The sequence below is a fragment of the Herpailurus yagouaroundi genome, unplaced genomic scaffold, assembly GCF_014898765.1.
Source record: "Herpailurus yagouaroundi ecotype Mexico unplaced genomic scaffold, PumYag 159, whole genome shotgun sequence".
Lineage (NCBI taxonomy): Eukaryota > Metazoa > Chordata > Mammalia > Carnivora > Felidae > Herpailurus > Herpailurus yagouaroundi.
The window spans coordinates 71,413,456-71,430,822 of record NW_024412400.1 but is presented as its reverse complement, the minus strand read 5'-3'; the positions used below and the strand labels follow the sequence as shown (position 1 = coordinate 71,430,822).

The 17,367-nt window shown below is 38.9% G+C and overlaps 1 protein-coding gene across 1 annotated transcript in view; it reads right to left on the bottom strand.

The window, feature by feature from the left end:
- Window positions 1-250: 250 nt before the first annotated feature.
- Window positions 251-17,367, bottom strand: part of KCNMB2 (potassium calcium-activated channel subfamily M regulatory beta subunit 2) — a 239,503-nt gene continuing 222,386 nt past the window's right edge. Inside the window, exons 4-5 of the mRNA XM_040480803.1 lie at window positions 17,044-17,239; window positions 251-2,523 (exon numbers count right to left, since the gene is read on the bottom strand). Coding sequence (XP_040336737.1) covers window positions 2,239-2,523; window positions 17,044-17,239 — 481 coding nt within the window. The 3' untranslated portion in view covers window positions 251-2,238. The remainder of the gene's footprint in view (window positions 2,524-17,043; window positions 17,240-17,367) is intronic.

Below are 17,367 nucleotides of genomic sequence, written 5' to 3'. Positions count from 1 at the left end.
TTCCTCAGTGTTATCAACAATACTCCAAAGCCATGGAAATGGGGGAGAAGGTACAGGCTGGGTATTTTCTCAGCTCTCTGCCATTTGAGTATCTGTGTAACCTTCGGGAAGTTACTTAACATCTCTAAGCCTCAACATTCTCTTCTATAGAATGGGAAAATAATAATGCTGCCTCCAATAGGATTGTAATAAAGACTAAATTAGCTAACCCATGCAAAGCATTTAAGACATTATTATTATTCCCAGTTCATTCTCCTTTAATAATGAGCATTTAATTGTGGATACATTTAAATTACTTGAAGGGGCCATTGTTTTACTGGAACTTAGAGGGCACTAGTTAACTTCTTTTTGGTGTCTTTATTTTGAGATTTCTTCATTCTTCTCTGAAACATTAGTTGGGAATTTTTAATTACAAGTCCGAAAAAAAAAAAAATAAAAGTCATCTTTGGATTACTTGAAGGGAAGCTCAAGAAATATTGAAGATTATAAATTTTCAGCTCCACGATTTTTCTATCATCTTCAGAATTATGTTTTTAGAGTAAGAGTCGAATTTTCCATCATATTTTCCAAATATTCATAATATTGCTTGAAAGTTGTATGTGTTTGGATGTCAAAGGGACTTTATAATCTCTTTAAATGCTGTAAATGTAGTGAATCATAGGTTTTTGGACTGCCATGGGCTTGTCAGCTTAAAACAGAACGCAAGAGGTATTCAAATCTTGCTGATGTCATGGATTTTTGTTTAAATTTTAATTACACATTTGAAGTCCTGATTATACCCTAAGGATTTATGTGCTTATGGAAAGTCAAACTATGAATTACAGTATTACAGGATATTTTCCACTTCATCAGATTAGTTTCACTATTCATTCCACAAATATGTTTTGTAAAATTTTCCAATTTGTAGAAAACTTTGATACTACATTACAAAAGGGTACTTAAATATAGATGAGAAAGATAGATGTGTGTCTTTCCCTTTTGATATTGATGTTAAATAAAAGATGGAATGTTTTCGTTTAAAATCAATCCCTCATTCCACCCCGCCCCCCTCAACACAATAAGTAAATGGCATTGTGAACAAAGTCTTCCTTTAGAGCTGTTATTCATTTTAAGTGTGTGTTAGGAAAAAAGTCTACTCTGTGTATAAAATCTAGCAAAAAATAAGAGAATTGTAAATAGAAAAATAAAACATGTAGAGGAGACAAATATTCTGTGCACATAGTTTTAAAATCCCAATGGGGAACACTTGTCAGAAAGAGAGACTACATACTCGTTAAGTTAAACATAAATTCCCAAAGAGTAACATTGCAATACGTTAATTTGCCACAGTAGATTTACCCACTGAAATCAGTCTACCAGTCTTGGCCAGCAAGTAGGATCTTAATTTTACCATCTAACAGTTGACTTGAAATAGAATAAAGATTTTCACATAAATATCTTAGTGACATAGACTTTCCTGGATTGCAGTGGTGCACCTACTCAACATTCAGTCAATTCACAGGTAATGAAACTCTTTGTAAGTGTTATCTCCTCACACAGTAGCAGGGTCTTAAATGGAAAAGGGCTCTGTTCATTTTCTATTTAAATCACAGGAAGAGATTATAGAATCAGTTGATGAAAACAGCTTATTTTTGGAAATCAGTTAAAAAATCTGAAGTTATGAATAGAAAATAATAAAAGAGAAATAACTGTCTGGGTTTTCTCCCTTCTTTACAGTGATATGGTAGAAATATAAGGAAAATGCTTAACATCCTTTAGTTAGGAAATCTGGTCCCTTCACTTGCTACAGGGCTCAGTTTTGAGTAAGAAAAGAAAGGACATTTTTGGCTGCAGCTTTAGTAAACAATGAATGATGAAAAATATTGCAGAAATGTCTTCACGAGATCTGACAATTGAGAACACAGACCTTATCGCATTGATATTGTCTACATTCCTCCACAAAGCTTGGCAAATGAATAACTGAGCCCTGTTTTGGCGGAACGAGAGAAGGAAGTACTAGTTCCAGCATCAAAACAAGATAATGAAAACAACCAACCAACACAAAACAGTTATTTCTTCTCCTGAATAATAAAGACATCATGTTTGCATATAGAACAGCTTTTGCATTATTGCTCTACATATAAGAATATATTAAGGAACTCATAACAGACTGCACATTACAAACTTAAGGTTCTTTGGTGAAGAATGAAAGAAAACAGTATTTGAGCTTTAAAGAAAACGATCTCATCCCTTTTGCTTTTATCTATTGATCCGTTGGATCCTCTCACAGAGCAGGGAGAGGTACTGTGTGAGTTTCACCATGGCTACAATCACCACGCCCCCAGCCATCATACATGTTGGCCAGAACAGTGAATGGAACAGCACGTTGGAACTGTAGAGTTTGGTGAGGATGACGCTCTTCTGGTTTCCTTCTGGGTCGGAATAGCAGGAGAAGTGTTGATACTTCCTGAAGTTTTCCATGACAACATTCACCAGGGACATGGATTCTTCAAAATTTTTTCCACACTTAGGTATATAGGAGCACTGTGGAAAATGAGATAAACTGTCACCAGAAGATACTTTCTTTGTGTATTTACGTATGTCTGGTTCTAGGAGGGGATGGGATATTGAGGTCAGCTTAATGAGCTGTGAAATAATCATGATGGTTTTTCTTTTCGTATTCAAACCAGTGCCTCCAGAAACCCTAAGATCTCACACAGTAATGAAGACAATGTTTTTAGGTATCTGACCCAGATGGACCTAAATAGTTCACCCATATATAGTTTGATTATTGATTAGAATTGGATGACTCCGATGGATTCTTTTTACCGTATCATGGTGAGTTTTAATTATTCCCTACTGAACACACTTTTCCATGGAATCAGAATGTCAATTTCTGTCTTTTGTCTATCCACGGCTGTCCATATAATATCAAAAGCTACCAGTTCTCTCAGGGAAAGTAGTTTATTCTCTTTTTGCTTGGCTTACTTTATTCAGCCAGTCACCTTGGTCACCTTGCTATAGTAGCCAAGGAAATAGCTATACCTCTGGTGAGTTGCTGAAAAGAATCCTGGAAAGGGTAGAGAAACTGACTAAAGAGCCGTGATGAATTGTTCATGCTCAGTGAGCATGATAGCATGACAAAGCAACTTTTTCCATAAGCCAGGGAAAAATAAAACAGAACCAAATGAGCTTACTCTTCAAGCAACGCTCATCTGAAAATTTAGACTATATTTCCTTTGAACTTTTCCCCTCTCTTATCTTTACTGTTGTATCTCTTCTACATGTCTCTCCTTTCCTCCTACATACTTATATTCTTGGATTGCTTTCTTTGTGTCTCTTTTTCTTCCCTGCCTTGCCCCAACTCCTCAGTTTTTATTATTTATTGCATATACTTTGGAACACATTTTTTCCTCATTTAAAAAGGAGTCTTCAAGGAGATGAAATCTCTGTGCCCCCTTTCCCTTGGCCTGTCAATGGGCAGTGACAAAACTGATTTTTTAAAAAGTTAGGAAAAAAGTGATTGAAAGAAATCTATTCAAACCCCCTCCTGCCCTCCCACCCCAGCCACCCTTACAGACAAAACTCACAGGGATCTGCACTAGGCCCTAACTCTTTGTTTTTCTAGATCCCAGGGCATTACATTCTTAGAAAATCGACCCCAACTACAAAACATATTTTTCTCTAGCCTGACCACAACACACATCCCAAATGAGCCCCAGTCAGAGCCCCTTGAGAAACCTGCCCCCACTTGCTCCACTGGCCACGAGTTGCCCTTGCCCCACACTCTCCCCAGAGCATAGCTGCAACCCTTTCACATCCTTCAAAACCCCTTAAAAGGCCCAGCCTAACAGAAACGTGGGCTGGCCTCTCTCCTCCCTTGAAGAGTAAATAAACTCTTGTCTTGCTTGTTGCTTCACTCTGTGCAATTCTTTGCCACCTGTGTCACTGGCCACCCTAACAGTGATTTAAGTCACTTTCCAGGGAGATGTGTGAGTCCTTAGCTAACTCTTTCCCCTCTTTATCATAATTGCCTTTCAACAGGAAAAAAAAAATCCCTGCCTTATTGTTATACACATTATCAAATGATTAATTTAACTGATTTTTCTGAATTGAATTGGTTTGTGACAAGATCACTGCTAATCTATATAATGTTTTGGTGTAAATTAGACAGCTGTGTCCCCTCTTTGGAACACTATTATTTTTCTGTCAAAAAATTGTCCTAATACACTTATTTTATGAAAAAGCCTCACATATTTTACTGCTATTACCAACTTACAAGTTGTGCTTACAAATATTCACATCTATGACCTTGTATAGTGTGACTGGTATCCCAAAGGTTGTGCAGTGCACAACTCACACAACTGTATGTGGAGACACAAAATGAGATGGGGTATTGTTGACCTTTAAGGTACATTCTGGAATTCCAGAACAATTTAGACCTGTAGATTTCACAGGAAAAAAATATAAAAGAAATAGAATGGGTTTCGCTAATGGAGTATGTTTGGATTAGTCTTTTTCCCTTATTTTGTTTACAGTGCTGTAATCATTGGATTCTTTGACTATAAACAGCAGGAAGATTCTTACTTAGTTAAGAATGGAGATGGAGTATGCTGGTATTTATCGTAAACCAGGCTTAAAGTAATGTTCTCATAGCAGGGCTGGTTGACACCTTCCCGTGTAATCAGCTAAGAATAAACGTGAGTACATTCATAAATATGAGTACAGCAGAGAGCTGGCACTAGAACAACATTAAGGGTCTGAAAGTAGCTCCAAAAAAGCAGAATTTCTCAGTGAGTTACAAGTTAGTACAAAATTAGCCTATGACTCCATGAAACAAATTTTCTACCAGTTGGATGCCTTTTGGATCAAAAGAGTTTAAGGCAGGATGGAGATACCTACCTTTGTTATTTTTTTCTTCTTCAAAGCTGCCTCATGTCTTTATAGCTTTAAAAAATGTTTTCTGAAGCAAAGCATTAAAGACATCACAGACAAGCCATTTGTAGCTGAATTTGAACAGAGCCAATTTAGATCATAAATGCATCAGGCTTCTGTATATTTTTGTGCCAAGACAGTTTATAGTAGTAGTTTCAGTGGTTAACAGTATCAAATTATTGAAATGATCTCAGTAAAATTGGCATTCCATTAAAATGGAGTTTTTCTTATGCTCTTGTGAATTGATCTGGCTTAAAAAAATTTTTTTTTGAAGAAACATTTGTCAGTCAAATGACAATAATTCTGTCACCAAGTAAGATTCTTTCAAGTAAAATGAGATGTAAAGTATTAAAAAGTTTTTTTTAAATTTATTTTGAGACAGAGAGAGAGAGAGAGAGAATGAGCAGGGGAGGGGCACAGGGAGAGGGAGAGAGAGAATCCCAAGCAGACTCCATGCTGTCAGCATGGAGCCTGATGCAGGGCTTGATCCCATGAACTATGAGACCATGACCTGAGGCAAAATTAAGAGTTAGATGCTTAGCCGACAGAGCCACCCAGGTGTCCTGATATAAAGTACTTTTGAGACTGTCTAGGAAGGCTCTAAGTACAGGTTTACTATTCCTTATTAAAGTTTCAAACTATCAGGGTCTCATATACGTTTGGAATGGCCAGATAAGGCATGTTCTATATAGATTGGACTGACTCTGCCAGTGTCAATCATTCATTTACTTTTATTATTGATGAATCCTTCTTTTGTCATGACCAATGCATGCAGTAGCATAATGAGCTCCAGCTGTGTTCAGGAGATCTGGTTATTGTGTTTCTATAGGCAATTTACCTGGCTCCTCAGAATCAACTTCTTTATCTGTACAAAGGGGTTAACAGAGCCTTCCGGGCAGGCTTTGTGTGAAGAGCAAATGATGAATATGCCTAAAGCCTCAATACATTTTCATTTATGTACTTTCTTATTGGAATATCACATTGTCCACATGATCTTCTAAAGTCTTCAACCAAGTGCTGCATACTAAACTACGAAACCTCTAAGGAGGGCAAAATTATTAGTTATGTGGTTTTCACAGGGGGAGTGCCGTTCAATGGCTTTTATGTTATGGTCCTTGCTTTTGTGTCCCAGGAGAGTTGACATTATGCTGAATCCTACACTAGGATTCTAGGTTTCTGTCTCTATGGCTCAACCTTAGCCATGTGTACATTCCTGAGGCTGGTGTGAATTTGGGGTGAAGGTTTAATGATCTTATGATTTTATCGCATGCTTGGAGGATCATTTTCCGTGTTTGGTTTAAAATACACAGACTGCATTTCAGCAAATGGAAACTTTACTAAGTGATCTATGTTTATTTGGAAAATATAATGTGGATTGAAAAGATAAAAATCCCAGCATTTTAGGTAATTTCTTTTTTTAGTGGGAGGGGTGGGTTAAGAAAGATTTAACTTTTAGACTCTGCATGATATATATGATAAAGGAACATATGGGTTATAATTTTATACACACAACACACTTAAGTACTAATAAAAATATGGTAATTTTTTTACCATGGCCTTGAGTTATTCTTTCTTTTGTGTTTTAACATATGAATATATAAACCTTTCAAGCCTCTGAGATGCTCATTCAGTGGAAGACATAGTCTCACATACCTGTTCTCGATCCTGAGTTTTGTTAACAAACCTTATTGCTTTCCCAAATCCCTTAAATTCTCTTTGGTATTGAAAACCATCAAGCTGGCTCAGGGGTATGGCCTTTCCTCTCTTAGCTGAAGAAACCTGGGTCCTGACAACTTGTCTTGTGGCCCTTACATGGCAATGAAGACCCAGCATTGCATATTTTCTACAATTCTTTGAAAAGTGGCTGAAAATTCGCTTTTATTAACCTCACTTCCAGAATCTTTGATATCACTGGAGTTATTTTTATTCTGATGATGGACAGAAGTTTTGAGGAACTATCTGTTGGGCTTTGCTTAGACATGCTTTGCTAAGCATGTATAAAGTAAATAGTGACAGGCCTTCACCCTAAACATAAAAGGTGTGGGGAGAAGTGGGGGGCAGTGGGAAGGGGATGGTTTGGCTGAGTAACCTCACTGGCCAGCCTCTCTTTTTTTTTTTTTTTTAATTTTTTTTTTCAACGTTTATTTATTTTTGGGACAGAGAGAGACAGAGCATGAACGGGGGAGGGGCAGAGAGAGAGGGAGACACAGAATCGGAAACAGGCTCCAGGCTCTGAGCCATCAGCCCAGAGCCCGATGCGGGGCTCGAACTCACAGACCGTGAGATCTTGACCTGGCTGAAGTCGGACGCTTAACCGACTGCGCCACCCAGGCGCCCCTGGCCTCTCTTTTTTATATTGGTAGGAAAGGGGCTATCAATTCTCTGTATCGCCTCAAGGGAAGGGTTTGTTCTTCATTTGTTCTTTTAGAAAAAGAGAAGAGTTTTATTTCAGAGAGGGGTTAGAAGTTTAATGAAATCCAATCAATGTTGAATGTCTCTAATGTGCCTGATGGCATGCTAGACACAGGCATCAAAAACATAAATAATAGGGGCACCTTGGTGGCTCAGTTAGTTGAGCATCCAACTTTGGCTCAGGTTATGATCTCACGATTCATAACTTTGAACCCTGCATTGCTCTCTGTGCAGATAGCTCAGAGCCTGGAGCCTAGCCTGCTTCAGATTCTGTGTTTCCCTTTCTCTGCCCTGCCCCCGCCCCCCATCCTCTCCTTCCTGCTTGTTTTCTCTCTCTCTCTCTCAAAAATAAGTAAACATTAAAAAAAAACATAAATAATACAAGGCAGATCATTAGAAAGAAACAGGAAGAGATTATAAAGCAAGGATGGGGTGATAACAGTGGGACCAGGAATGAAGCTAATGAGGTTTTCAGTAAAGATATATCCTCCATAGGGGGGACCACGAATTTGCTCTCAGAACTTGTTAGTAGCCAGGGCATCCTAAGCCCACCATGGCCATGAGAGAAAAACATAAAGATTGCCCATGTGAAACATAGATATTCTTGGTTCTAGAGTCAGATGGAATTGTTTCTCGTGTCCTCAAACAACGAATGTCCTGCATGTGGAGATGAAGTTGGTCCACTGTGTGACATGCCAGGGTTTGTGTTCTGTGCTGGAGAAGAAGAAAGGATCCGCATGTTGAGAGAATATAGAGATCACCTGCTGGAAGCCCTGGGTTACTCCAGTCCACAAGTGTATTTTAAACTTTTGAGTTTTTTGGATATAAGTGATGGACAAAAGAGATGAGAGAGAGAGTCAGTCGGGATGTTGTTTTCTTTCCCTTTTGAGACTTCTTGTTCCTTATCGTGGCTTCTAAAAAAAAGTGAATCCCCAAAAATCCCACAAAATCTACTGTCTGCTTGATCTTGGCAAGCGGGACTGTTTGAATTGTTTGGAAGAGGAAAGGAAAACCGCATTCACACTCTGCTATGCGCTAATGTTCCTTTCAGTATCGAGACACAGGTCCCTCTGGAGAGAAGTGTTTCTTTCTTGTGTTTCCCAGAGCTGCCACGCTGTTATGGCATTTCTGCCTGATTTGAAGTAGAGAAGAAGCTAAAAGGACCCAGGAAGTCTACTAACTAAATACAAGCCATCTGAAGTCTTGAGATTAGTCAATACCCGAGATGACTAAACCACAGAGGCATCCCCCTTCCCAGTTCACAGTGTATCCAGTTAGGATTAGAGTAAGTCAGACACGTCCTCTGACCTTGCCCTTTGACATGATCTTCTTTCTCAGCAGTTGGAAAGGAATAGATTATGTCTCCATGCTTTTCTTCTTGATGCTTAGTTCAGGCTCCTTTTGGGCATATTCTTTTATTTCTGCACAAAGGTGCCCTGGGATGTCCTAGAATTCAGTTTTGGCAAGAAGTGACTAAACTTTGTCAATCATAAAAGCATTACTGAATCTCTGGTCCATAGGTAGCTTCAGCAAAAGTCTCATAGATATCCGTCAATTTAAAGTGCTAATTATGGGGATTTCATACGTCACATTTCCAGGCATGCCTTCTGCCCCCTTTCAGGGTTCACTTCTATCTGTTTAGTATCTATTCTTGGAAACTGGTGATGAATACACAGCCCTGACCTTCCCCATGGATCACAGATAATTCTATTCTGTGTGCGATGGCCTTTTGATTCTAAGCAGCTCTTGGGATATGATGGAATGGCATGGATTCTCACCTGTGCACTAAAACGTATTATCAGAGGATAAATATTTCATAGAATTAGATTTTTTCATCCTCTCAAGGGGATTCTCTCATGTTTTCCTCTTTAACAGTAGGATGAGATGAAGAGACTTCGAGTTTTATTCAGACTTAATTAGCGAATGTGTGACTTTAGGAAAATTATTTCACTTTCTGAGCTCAGTTCCATTACTGAAAAAAGTGGAGGTAATAGTGGTACCTAAAATGTGGGGTTGCTGCTGTAATTAAATAAGTGAGTTCAGGGGTGCCTGGGTGGCTCAGTTGGTTAAGCGTCCGACTTTGGCTCAGGTCATGATCTCAGGTCATGATCTCACGGTCCGTGAGTTGGAGCCCCGCGTCGGGAGCCTGGAGCCTGTTTCAGATTCTGTGTCTCCCTCTCTCTCTGGCCCTCCCCCGTTCATGCTCTGTCTCTCTCTGTCTCAAAAATAAAATAAATGTAAAAAAAAAAAATAAGTGAGTTCATATAAAATATTTAATATGATACAGTGCCTGGAACATTGTAAACTCTTGATAAAATTTGACTGTTGTTTTAGGAGTATGGTTTTAGTCAGGATTAAATGAGATGATTTTTGTAAAGTTCTTAGCATAGTGCTGGGGACACTATATATGGCAGACATTTGACAAATATCGGATTCTTTTCTTTCCTGTCTAGATTTTCAACTTCACTCGTGTTTCTTCCCTTTTACCCTTACCCTACCAATACAATGTAGAGGACTTCAGTGCTTCCAAACTTTGCTTAGGATTTTGGGATCTTACAGCATCTAAATTCAAAGCTACATAAAGTCTTGTTCTGCCACTGTCTGGAGACATTTTTAGTTGTCACAATTGGAGAGGGGAGGATGCTAGACATCTAGGGGGCATCTAGATAAGAGACCAGGTATCTTACATTGAACAGGACAGAAGCCACCCTCACAGAACAACCAAAGAATTATCCCCTGTGCCCCCACATCCCCAAATATCGATAGTGCTGAGGTTGAGAAATCCCTGTCTAGATACGTATATTCTCTGCATTTTGTAAACCCCAAAGTCTTCAAAATGGGTGACAAAGTGAGGGACAATGGTGAGTTTGGAGTTGCAAATAATTGATTAGTTTATAGAACTTTTTACATCAATAATAGCTGTCTTCCCTATGACAATTGTACATAAAATATAATATAATATGGTACTATCCCACATAACCAAAGAATGGATGTGATATTGCGATTTATAATAAGAAATAAATATTTGTTCTTTGTTCCTGTTTCTGGAACAGAGCTCCTAAAACCCTTGGAATTTCCTAAGTGATAAGAGCTATAAAGGCGTCTTTTGTTAGATTAATAAGGTGACTTTGGGACCACACTTATGAACTGGGGCTGGCTGCCAGGAGAACCACCTATGTGATTAGAATATTAGAATGTTCATTCTTACCCCCCTGACCTCCTGGGAGAAGGGCTGGAGAGTGAATCAACTGCCAATGGCTGATGGATTAATTAATCATGCCTAGATAATGAAGCCTCCATAAAAACCCAAAGGACAGGGTTAGGAGAGCTTTCAGGTTGGTGAACACATGGAGATTTGGGGAGAATGGCATGCTTGGAGCAGCTCTGTGCCCTTCCCCATACTTTGCCCTATATGTCTCTTGCATCTGGATGTTCTTGAGTTCTATAATTTTAAAACAACCTGGGAATCGAATAAGCAAAATGTGTCTCTGCATCTGTGAGCTACTCTAGCAAATTAATTGAACTTAAGGAAGGGGTTGCTGGAATCTCTGACAACCTGGGCTTGTGACTGGCATCTGAACTCGAGGTGAGGGCAGTCTTTTGGAACAGGCTCTTAATGTAAGGAATCTAATGCTATCTCTGGATAGATAGTGTCAGATTTGAGTTGAATTGTAGGACACTCAGCTGGTTTTGGAGGATTACTTGATGGTGTGGGAAACACCATCTCTTCCCGCCCCAGACACATTGGCATTGAGTTCAGAACCCCTTTAATGGATATGTTTTCTTGCTTTATACGAAATTTCATTTTAAATCCACTCTCAAACTACAGAGTCATGTTTTGAGAATCCCTGGTGGGCAGAATAGGTTTTAAACTTCCAAAGGAGATCAGCATTGAGGAATTTAACAACCATAGTGAATTAATCGTCAGCCACTGTTTGTGATTCCTCTGATGGCCTTGCGGCCTTGAGAGGCAGGGGCCCTTGAGCCCACTTGCAGCAAACAGGAACAGTCAGCCAATTGCTCTACAAGAGCATGCCAGCTTATCAGCTTAAGCAGCTCCAACTGTAATATTGACAAGAGGCTGGGCACTGGGTTTAAAGGCTTAAAAAAAAAAAGAATATTGAAAATTTAAAAATAAAATTCTTTTGGATATTTTCTACAAAGATACAGACAGCCTGACTGATATCCTTTTGCCTCCTGTTTTCTCAGATCAAACATGGTCAGTGGTGCCTTATGTATCTCAATAAAACAATGCCCATTTCTTGGCAACTCTGGGGCAGACTGTAAGCTTGTGGGAGGGTAATAGGAAGGAGAGCTCCACATAGAGAATATTTTTATGTTTTCTATAGGAAATCCTGAAATACTTCCCATGTTGCATGAAGATTGTGGTTTAATGACCTTCTGATGTGGAGGTAACTGTATTTTCAATATATATACTTGTTTTTTTTCTAAATGTTTATTAATTTTTGAGAGAGAGACAGAGACAGAGACAGAGACAGAGTGCGAGCAGGGGAGAGGCAGAAAGAGAGGGAGACATAGAATCTGAAGCAGGCTCCAGGCTCTGAGTTGTCAGCAGAGAGCCCTACGTGGGGTTTGAACTCACAAATTGAGACATCATGACCTGAGTCAAAGTCGGATGCTTAATTGATTGACTTAACTCAGGTGCCCCCCAAATATGCTTCTGATTAAAGGCAGAGGACAGCTGTCCAGAGTGTGAAGAGCTGTGGGGCCAGAAAGGTGAGCCACCTTTGGTGCCACCTTTCCCTTGGGAGTATGTGCTGATTCTAGAAGGGGACTGAAAGCCTAGAAAGCCGAACAGAATTTTTGACAGCCTTGCAGAGGTAGGGGCAGGAACCATCATTGAAGATCTATCAGGTAGGGGCCCCAATGACCCCCCCCCCCCACATTCACTGTATTGGGACCTTGAAGGGACTGCATTCTAGGAATAATGGCAACCTGAAATATATCTCCAAAAGACTTCAATTCAGACTTGTATATCTCAGTTTATGAAGTCAGAATGACATGATCACGTATGGCTCATACATTCAGGAACCTGGCAGAAACAAATAGAAATACTATTTGGAAAAGATGACATCATGACATCATCCCAGGCTTAAAATTATTTTTATAAATAATTTTGCAAATGTGACACCTGATAAGAAATAACCAGATATTACAAGACAAACATGAAAACATACAAGAGAAGAAAAGAAAATAACACATTAGTGTCTCTGGATATTAAAGTCATCAAGATAAACTTTAAAATAACTATAATTTTACTTTTAATGTTGAGGGATTTAAAAGACAAGCATGAGATATTTCATAAAACTAGAAATGATAAAACAGACTCAAATGGATATTCCCAAAATGAAAAATACAATACGAGAAACTAAGAACCCAATGGGTAGGTTTAACAGTAGGTTTGTCAAAGCTGAGGAATGAATTACAAATTAGAAGATAGGTCAGTATTGGGGATGAAGCACTGAGAGATTAAACAGAGGATAGCTACAAAAAAGAGAGATATGGCCAGTATGAGTGCCAAAAGGAGAAACAGGAGCGAATCAAAGTAGAGAATATTTGATGAAATACTGACTGAGAACTTTCTGAAATTGAGGAAAAACATCAAGGAACAGCAAAAGAAGCCCTGGGAAGCAGTAAGCAGGCTAAATAAAAATAAATGCACTCTCTGCCACTTAAGAGTTAAACTATAGAAAACCAAATAAAATGATCTGTAAAATAAACCAAGATTAGCTTCAAAGAAGCAGCAATTAGACTGAGAGTTGATTTCTAAATAGCAATAAAGCTTACCAGAAGACAATGGAATGTTTCTGATGTGCAGAAACAAAATAACAGCCAAGTTCAGATTTTAGGCTCAGTGAATGTATCCTTCAAGAATAAAAATGAAATAAAAATATTTTCAAACAAATGAAAGCTGAGATAATTTGTTAGAGCAGATACTGCACTAAGCAAATACTAAAGAGTATTCTTTATGTAGTAGAAAAATGATCCTAGATGGAAAAACAGAGATAAAGGAAAGAATGAATGATAATAAAAATAGAGAATCATGAGGACACATCTAAATGAATATCTACCACCTACAAAAACAATAATAATGTCTGCATGAATTTAAAGTGTATATATAGAAGGGGCGCCTGGGTGGCTCAGTCGGTTGAGCGTCTGACTTCGGCTCAGGTCATGATCTCGTGGTCTGTGAGTTCGAGCCCCATGTCGGGCTCTGTGCTGACAGCGCAGAGCCTGGAGCCTGTTTTGGATTCTGTGTCACCCTTTCTCTCTGCTCCTCCCCCGCTTGTGCTGTCTCTCTCGCTCTCAAAAATAAATAAACATTAAGAAAAGAAAGTATATATAGAATAAAATAATAATATATACCTTGGGAAGATAGTAAGTAGGAGTTAAGATGTTTTAATGTCCTTAGTCAAGATCACAAGTTGTAATCTGTAGGCTAAATCCTAAAAGAATACTAATACAAAAGATAAAATACAAAAGAAAAAAAGGGGGGAATGAGATTATAAAATAATCCAGTGAGGAAAATGTGGTCTTTTCATAAATTGACTTGGTCAAATGGCTATCCACATGAGAAAAAAAGAGAAACCCAGAAACCAGGCTGGAGGGAAGGTGGGTGGAGGATGGTTCTAAATGGGTGATAAGCATTAAGGAGGGCACTTGTGATGAGTACTTGGTGTTACATGTAAGTGATGAATCACTAAATTCTACTCCTGAAACCAATACTATACTCTATGCTAACCAACTTGAATTTAAATAAAGTCTTGGGAAGCCAGGGGGTGAGGGTGTGTGGGGAGTGGCGGGTGTGGTGGTGGGAGGTGGTGGCTGGAGGGTGGGGGTGTGTGTGGGGTGGGGGCAGTGGAAAGAAACCACTTTCATAAAAATCAGTTCCAGGCAGATCGTATTCTAAATGTGAAAGGAGAAATAATGACATTTCTCAAAGATAATTTAGGAGAGTGAGTTCATGAACTCAGGATAGGTAAAGACTCTTAAACAAAAAAATACCAGAAAAACAAAACAAACCAAACCCCCCCCCCCAAACCCAAACACCAAAACAACAACCACCACAACAGCAAAAACAGACTGACAAAAAAATTTGTCTATTCTGAAATTAGAAAGCTCTTTCATTCAAATACATCATGAAGAAATTGAAAAGGCCACAGAATGAGAGAAGTTATTTACAATGCATGTAACCAACAGAGGTTCATATCTAGTTATAGAGAATTCCTACAATGAATATGAAGAAGAAATAATCTGATAGAAAAATGGACAAGGGACTTCAACAGACATTGTACAAAAGAGAACATCCAAATGGCCAATAAATAAATGAAAAGGAATGTGACAATATTAGTCATCAGAATCCCAAAGAAATATCAGTACATTAGCTAAAGTTAAAATTGCATATGATAGCGATGTCAGTAAGGATTTGAAACAATAAAAACTCTCATATCTTTAGAGTTGGTGGGAGTGTAGCTGGGCAGGCACTTTGGAAAACCATTTGATATTATCTACTAAAGTTTCAGATGTGTGTACCCTCTGATCTAGATATTTCATTCCCAGGTTTATATCTGACAGAAATGTGCATGCTTGTGCACCAAGAGACATATACAAAAATATTCATGGCAGAATTATTTGTAATAGCCCCAAACTGTACAGGACTCAAAATGTCCATCAACAGTAGAATGGATAAATAAAGTGGCATGGTCATACAGTGGGATATGATACCGTAATGGAAATGAATGAACTTTCACCAAGTGGAATGGCTCTAACAAACCTAGGTATTATGTGAAAGAAGTCAGACACAAAGGGAAATATTCTGTATAATTCCATTTATATCAGGTTTAAAAACCAGGCAAAACTAAAAGATAATGTTTCAGGATATAGGCTTAGGTGCTGACACTACAAAGAAAAATTAAAAAAAGTAATTACCGTATTGTCAGGATGGTTGTTATCTTTGGCAAGAGATATTACTATTATTGAGAGGGTGCGTGAGGGGTATTTTTGCGGTGCAGGAAATGTTTTATTTCTTTACCCTCGTGGTAGTCTCTGTGATAAATACTTGAGCTGCACTCTTTGATTTCTTGCATGTTTCTGTATGTTATAATCCATGGTTAAAAACAAGGTAATGGGGCAAATAAACCAAACAATGACCTAGTATCATGCTGACAACAGACACATACTGGTCCTAAATTTTTAACTGAGACTTTCTATGGTAGGTTCACTCCCTGTTTATAGCCTAAATAATGAATTCACAGGGCTGTAGTGATAAAATGTCAAAATGAGGAAAGGGAAATTTGTCCTACTTTTTGATGCCTCTTCAACTTTGGCCAATTTCCAGTTCCACAGAGATCTGAGAGTTTTATAGGCATTTGCCATTACAGGTCAGTTTTGATTTAAAGATCTGACTTGAGGGAAGATCTTGAGAAACAAACACTTGTGCAAGAGCCAAGCTTTATGTATTTGCAGAACAGGGTTAGGATTGGTATTACTTGTAGCTGCCACAAACGAAAGGAAATCAGAGCAGACGTTTTCAAACGATGGTCTCTGAAATATTCATTATGTTCAGTCCTCAGAGATATCTGCAAGGATTCTTTCAAGTTATTGTGGCCAAAATGCAAGGTGGATTTTCTTACTTTGTGTCCATATAACACAAAACAGGTCCTATGTTCTAGTGTCTAATTTCCAAACTACTGCATTTTTTTCAATACATATAACCTGTATCATTTAGGTGCTGATAATTGTGATGGATAAAAGTTTTTACAGAATCAGTACGGTTCATGAGGCTTGTATCCTAGTAATGAGAGCCAGTTATCCTACTGGAGAGTGACATCAGGTGGTCTTGGCATATCTAAATTGCTACCATAAATCCTATACTCAATATATTTAACTTAACATTGATAATAGCAGGTTGGTCCTGCTGACACGTTACTCATCATCTCAGACCTTAGAAATGCAAGTGTTCTGTACAGCTTTCACACAATACACTTTTGTTGTCCATCTACCTTGTGGAGTTGAATATATCGGCGCTAGAAAATTCAGCCTCTCTGAACTTAGTGCATATGAGGAGAGAAACACAGACACACACACCGTGACCATGGATTGAAGGTCTCCCCTGTGCCAAGCACCATGGTCTGCTCCACACTTTACATACACAGCTCTGATTCTCCAAATGACTTTGCAAGATGGCCATTGTTATGTTTCTCCTTTTAGAGAAAAGGAAGCTGAAGCTCTGAGGGATTAAGTTATGTCCCTGTGGCAAGCAAAAGGCAATTTTACCCTAGTGCTCTCAGGTATATGACGAATACCTCTTTTTTGTTTTTTTGTTTTTTTGTTTTTGTTTTGGCTTGTACCACTTGGACTAAGCTGCATATTTGCTTTGAACGACCTAGTCTATTTGTGTAGAAATGATAGAATGTTTACTCTCCTAGATGAAAGTAAAGGGTAAATCCACACTACCACAAAATGGGGGAATGATCTGTCCACAACATGCACAGAAAATAAATGTCTCCCAGGCAAGAGTCACATAGTTCTGTGAATGGATGAGGCAGGGCCCACTTTCCAGTGGTATTTTCCTTTGAAATGCCGGCATGGGAGGACTTCAGAGGGCCGAGTGCAGGAGCTCTGTGGGGGTGACCGAAATGCAGTGTGTGTGTGCGTGTGTGTGTGTGTGTGTGTGTGTGTGTGCCAAGCTCCTACCTTCTGATTGATTTTCATGGTCTCTTCGGTGTGGTAGAGAAGGAGCTTTTCACCAGAAGAAGTCAGGTTAACGTACACCTGGAGGCAGGGGTACTGAGAGAGTTTCCAGCAGTCTGGACCACAGCTGAAGGAGCAGTTAAATGTTTCTGTGATGGACGCATTCACCAAGGTGCATTGAGACTCCTCAGTCCACACGCTACAGAGAGAGGGGAGAATAAACATAGGCCCAGACACTAAGGGCGAGGAAGGCATAATCAGAGGGGATCATCTGTTAGCTCCTTAACCTGAAGAATCCAAATCTATCGTACAATCTATTTGTTAGAG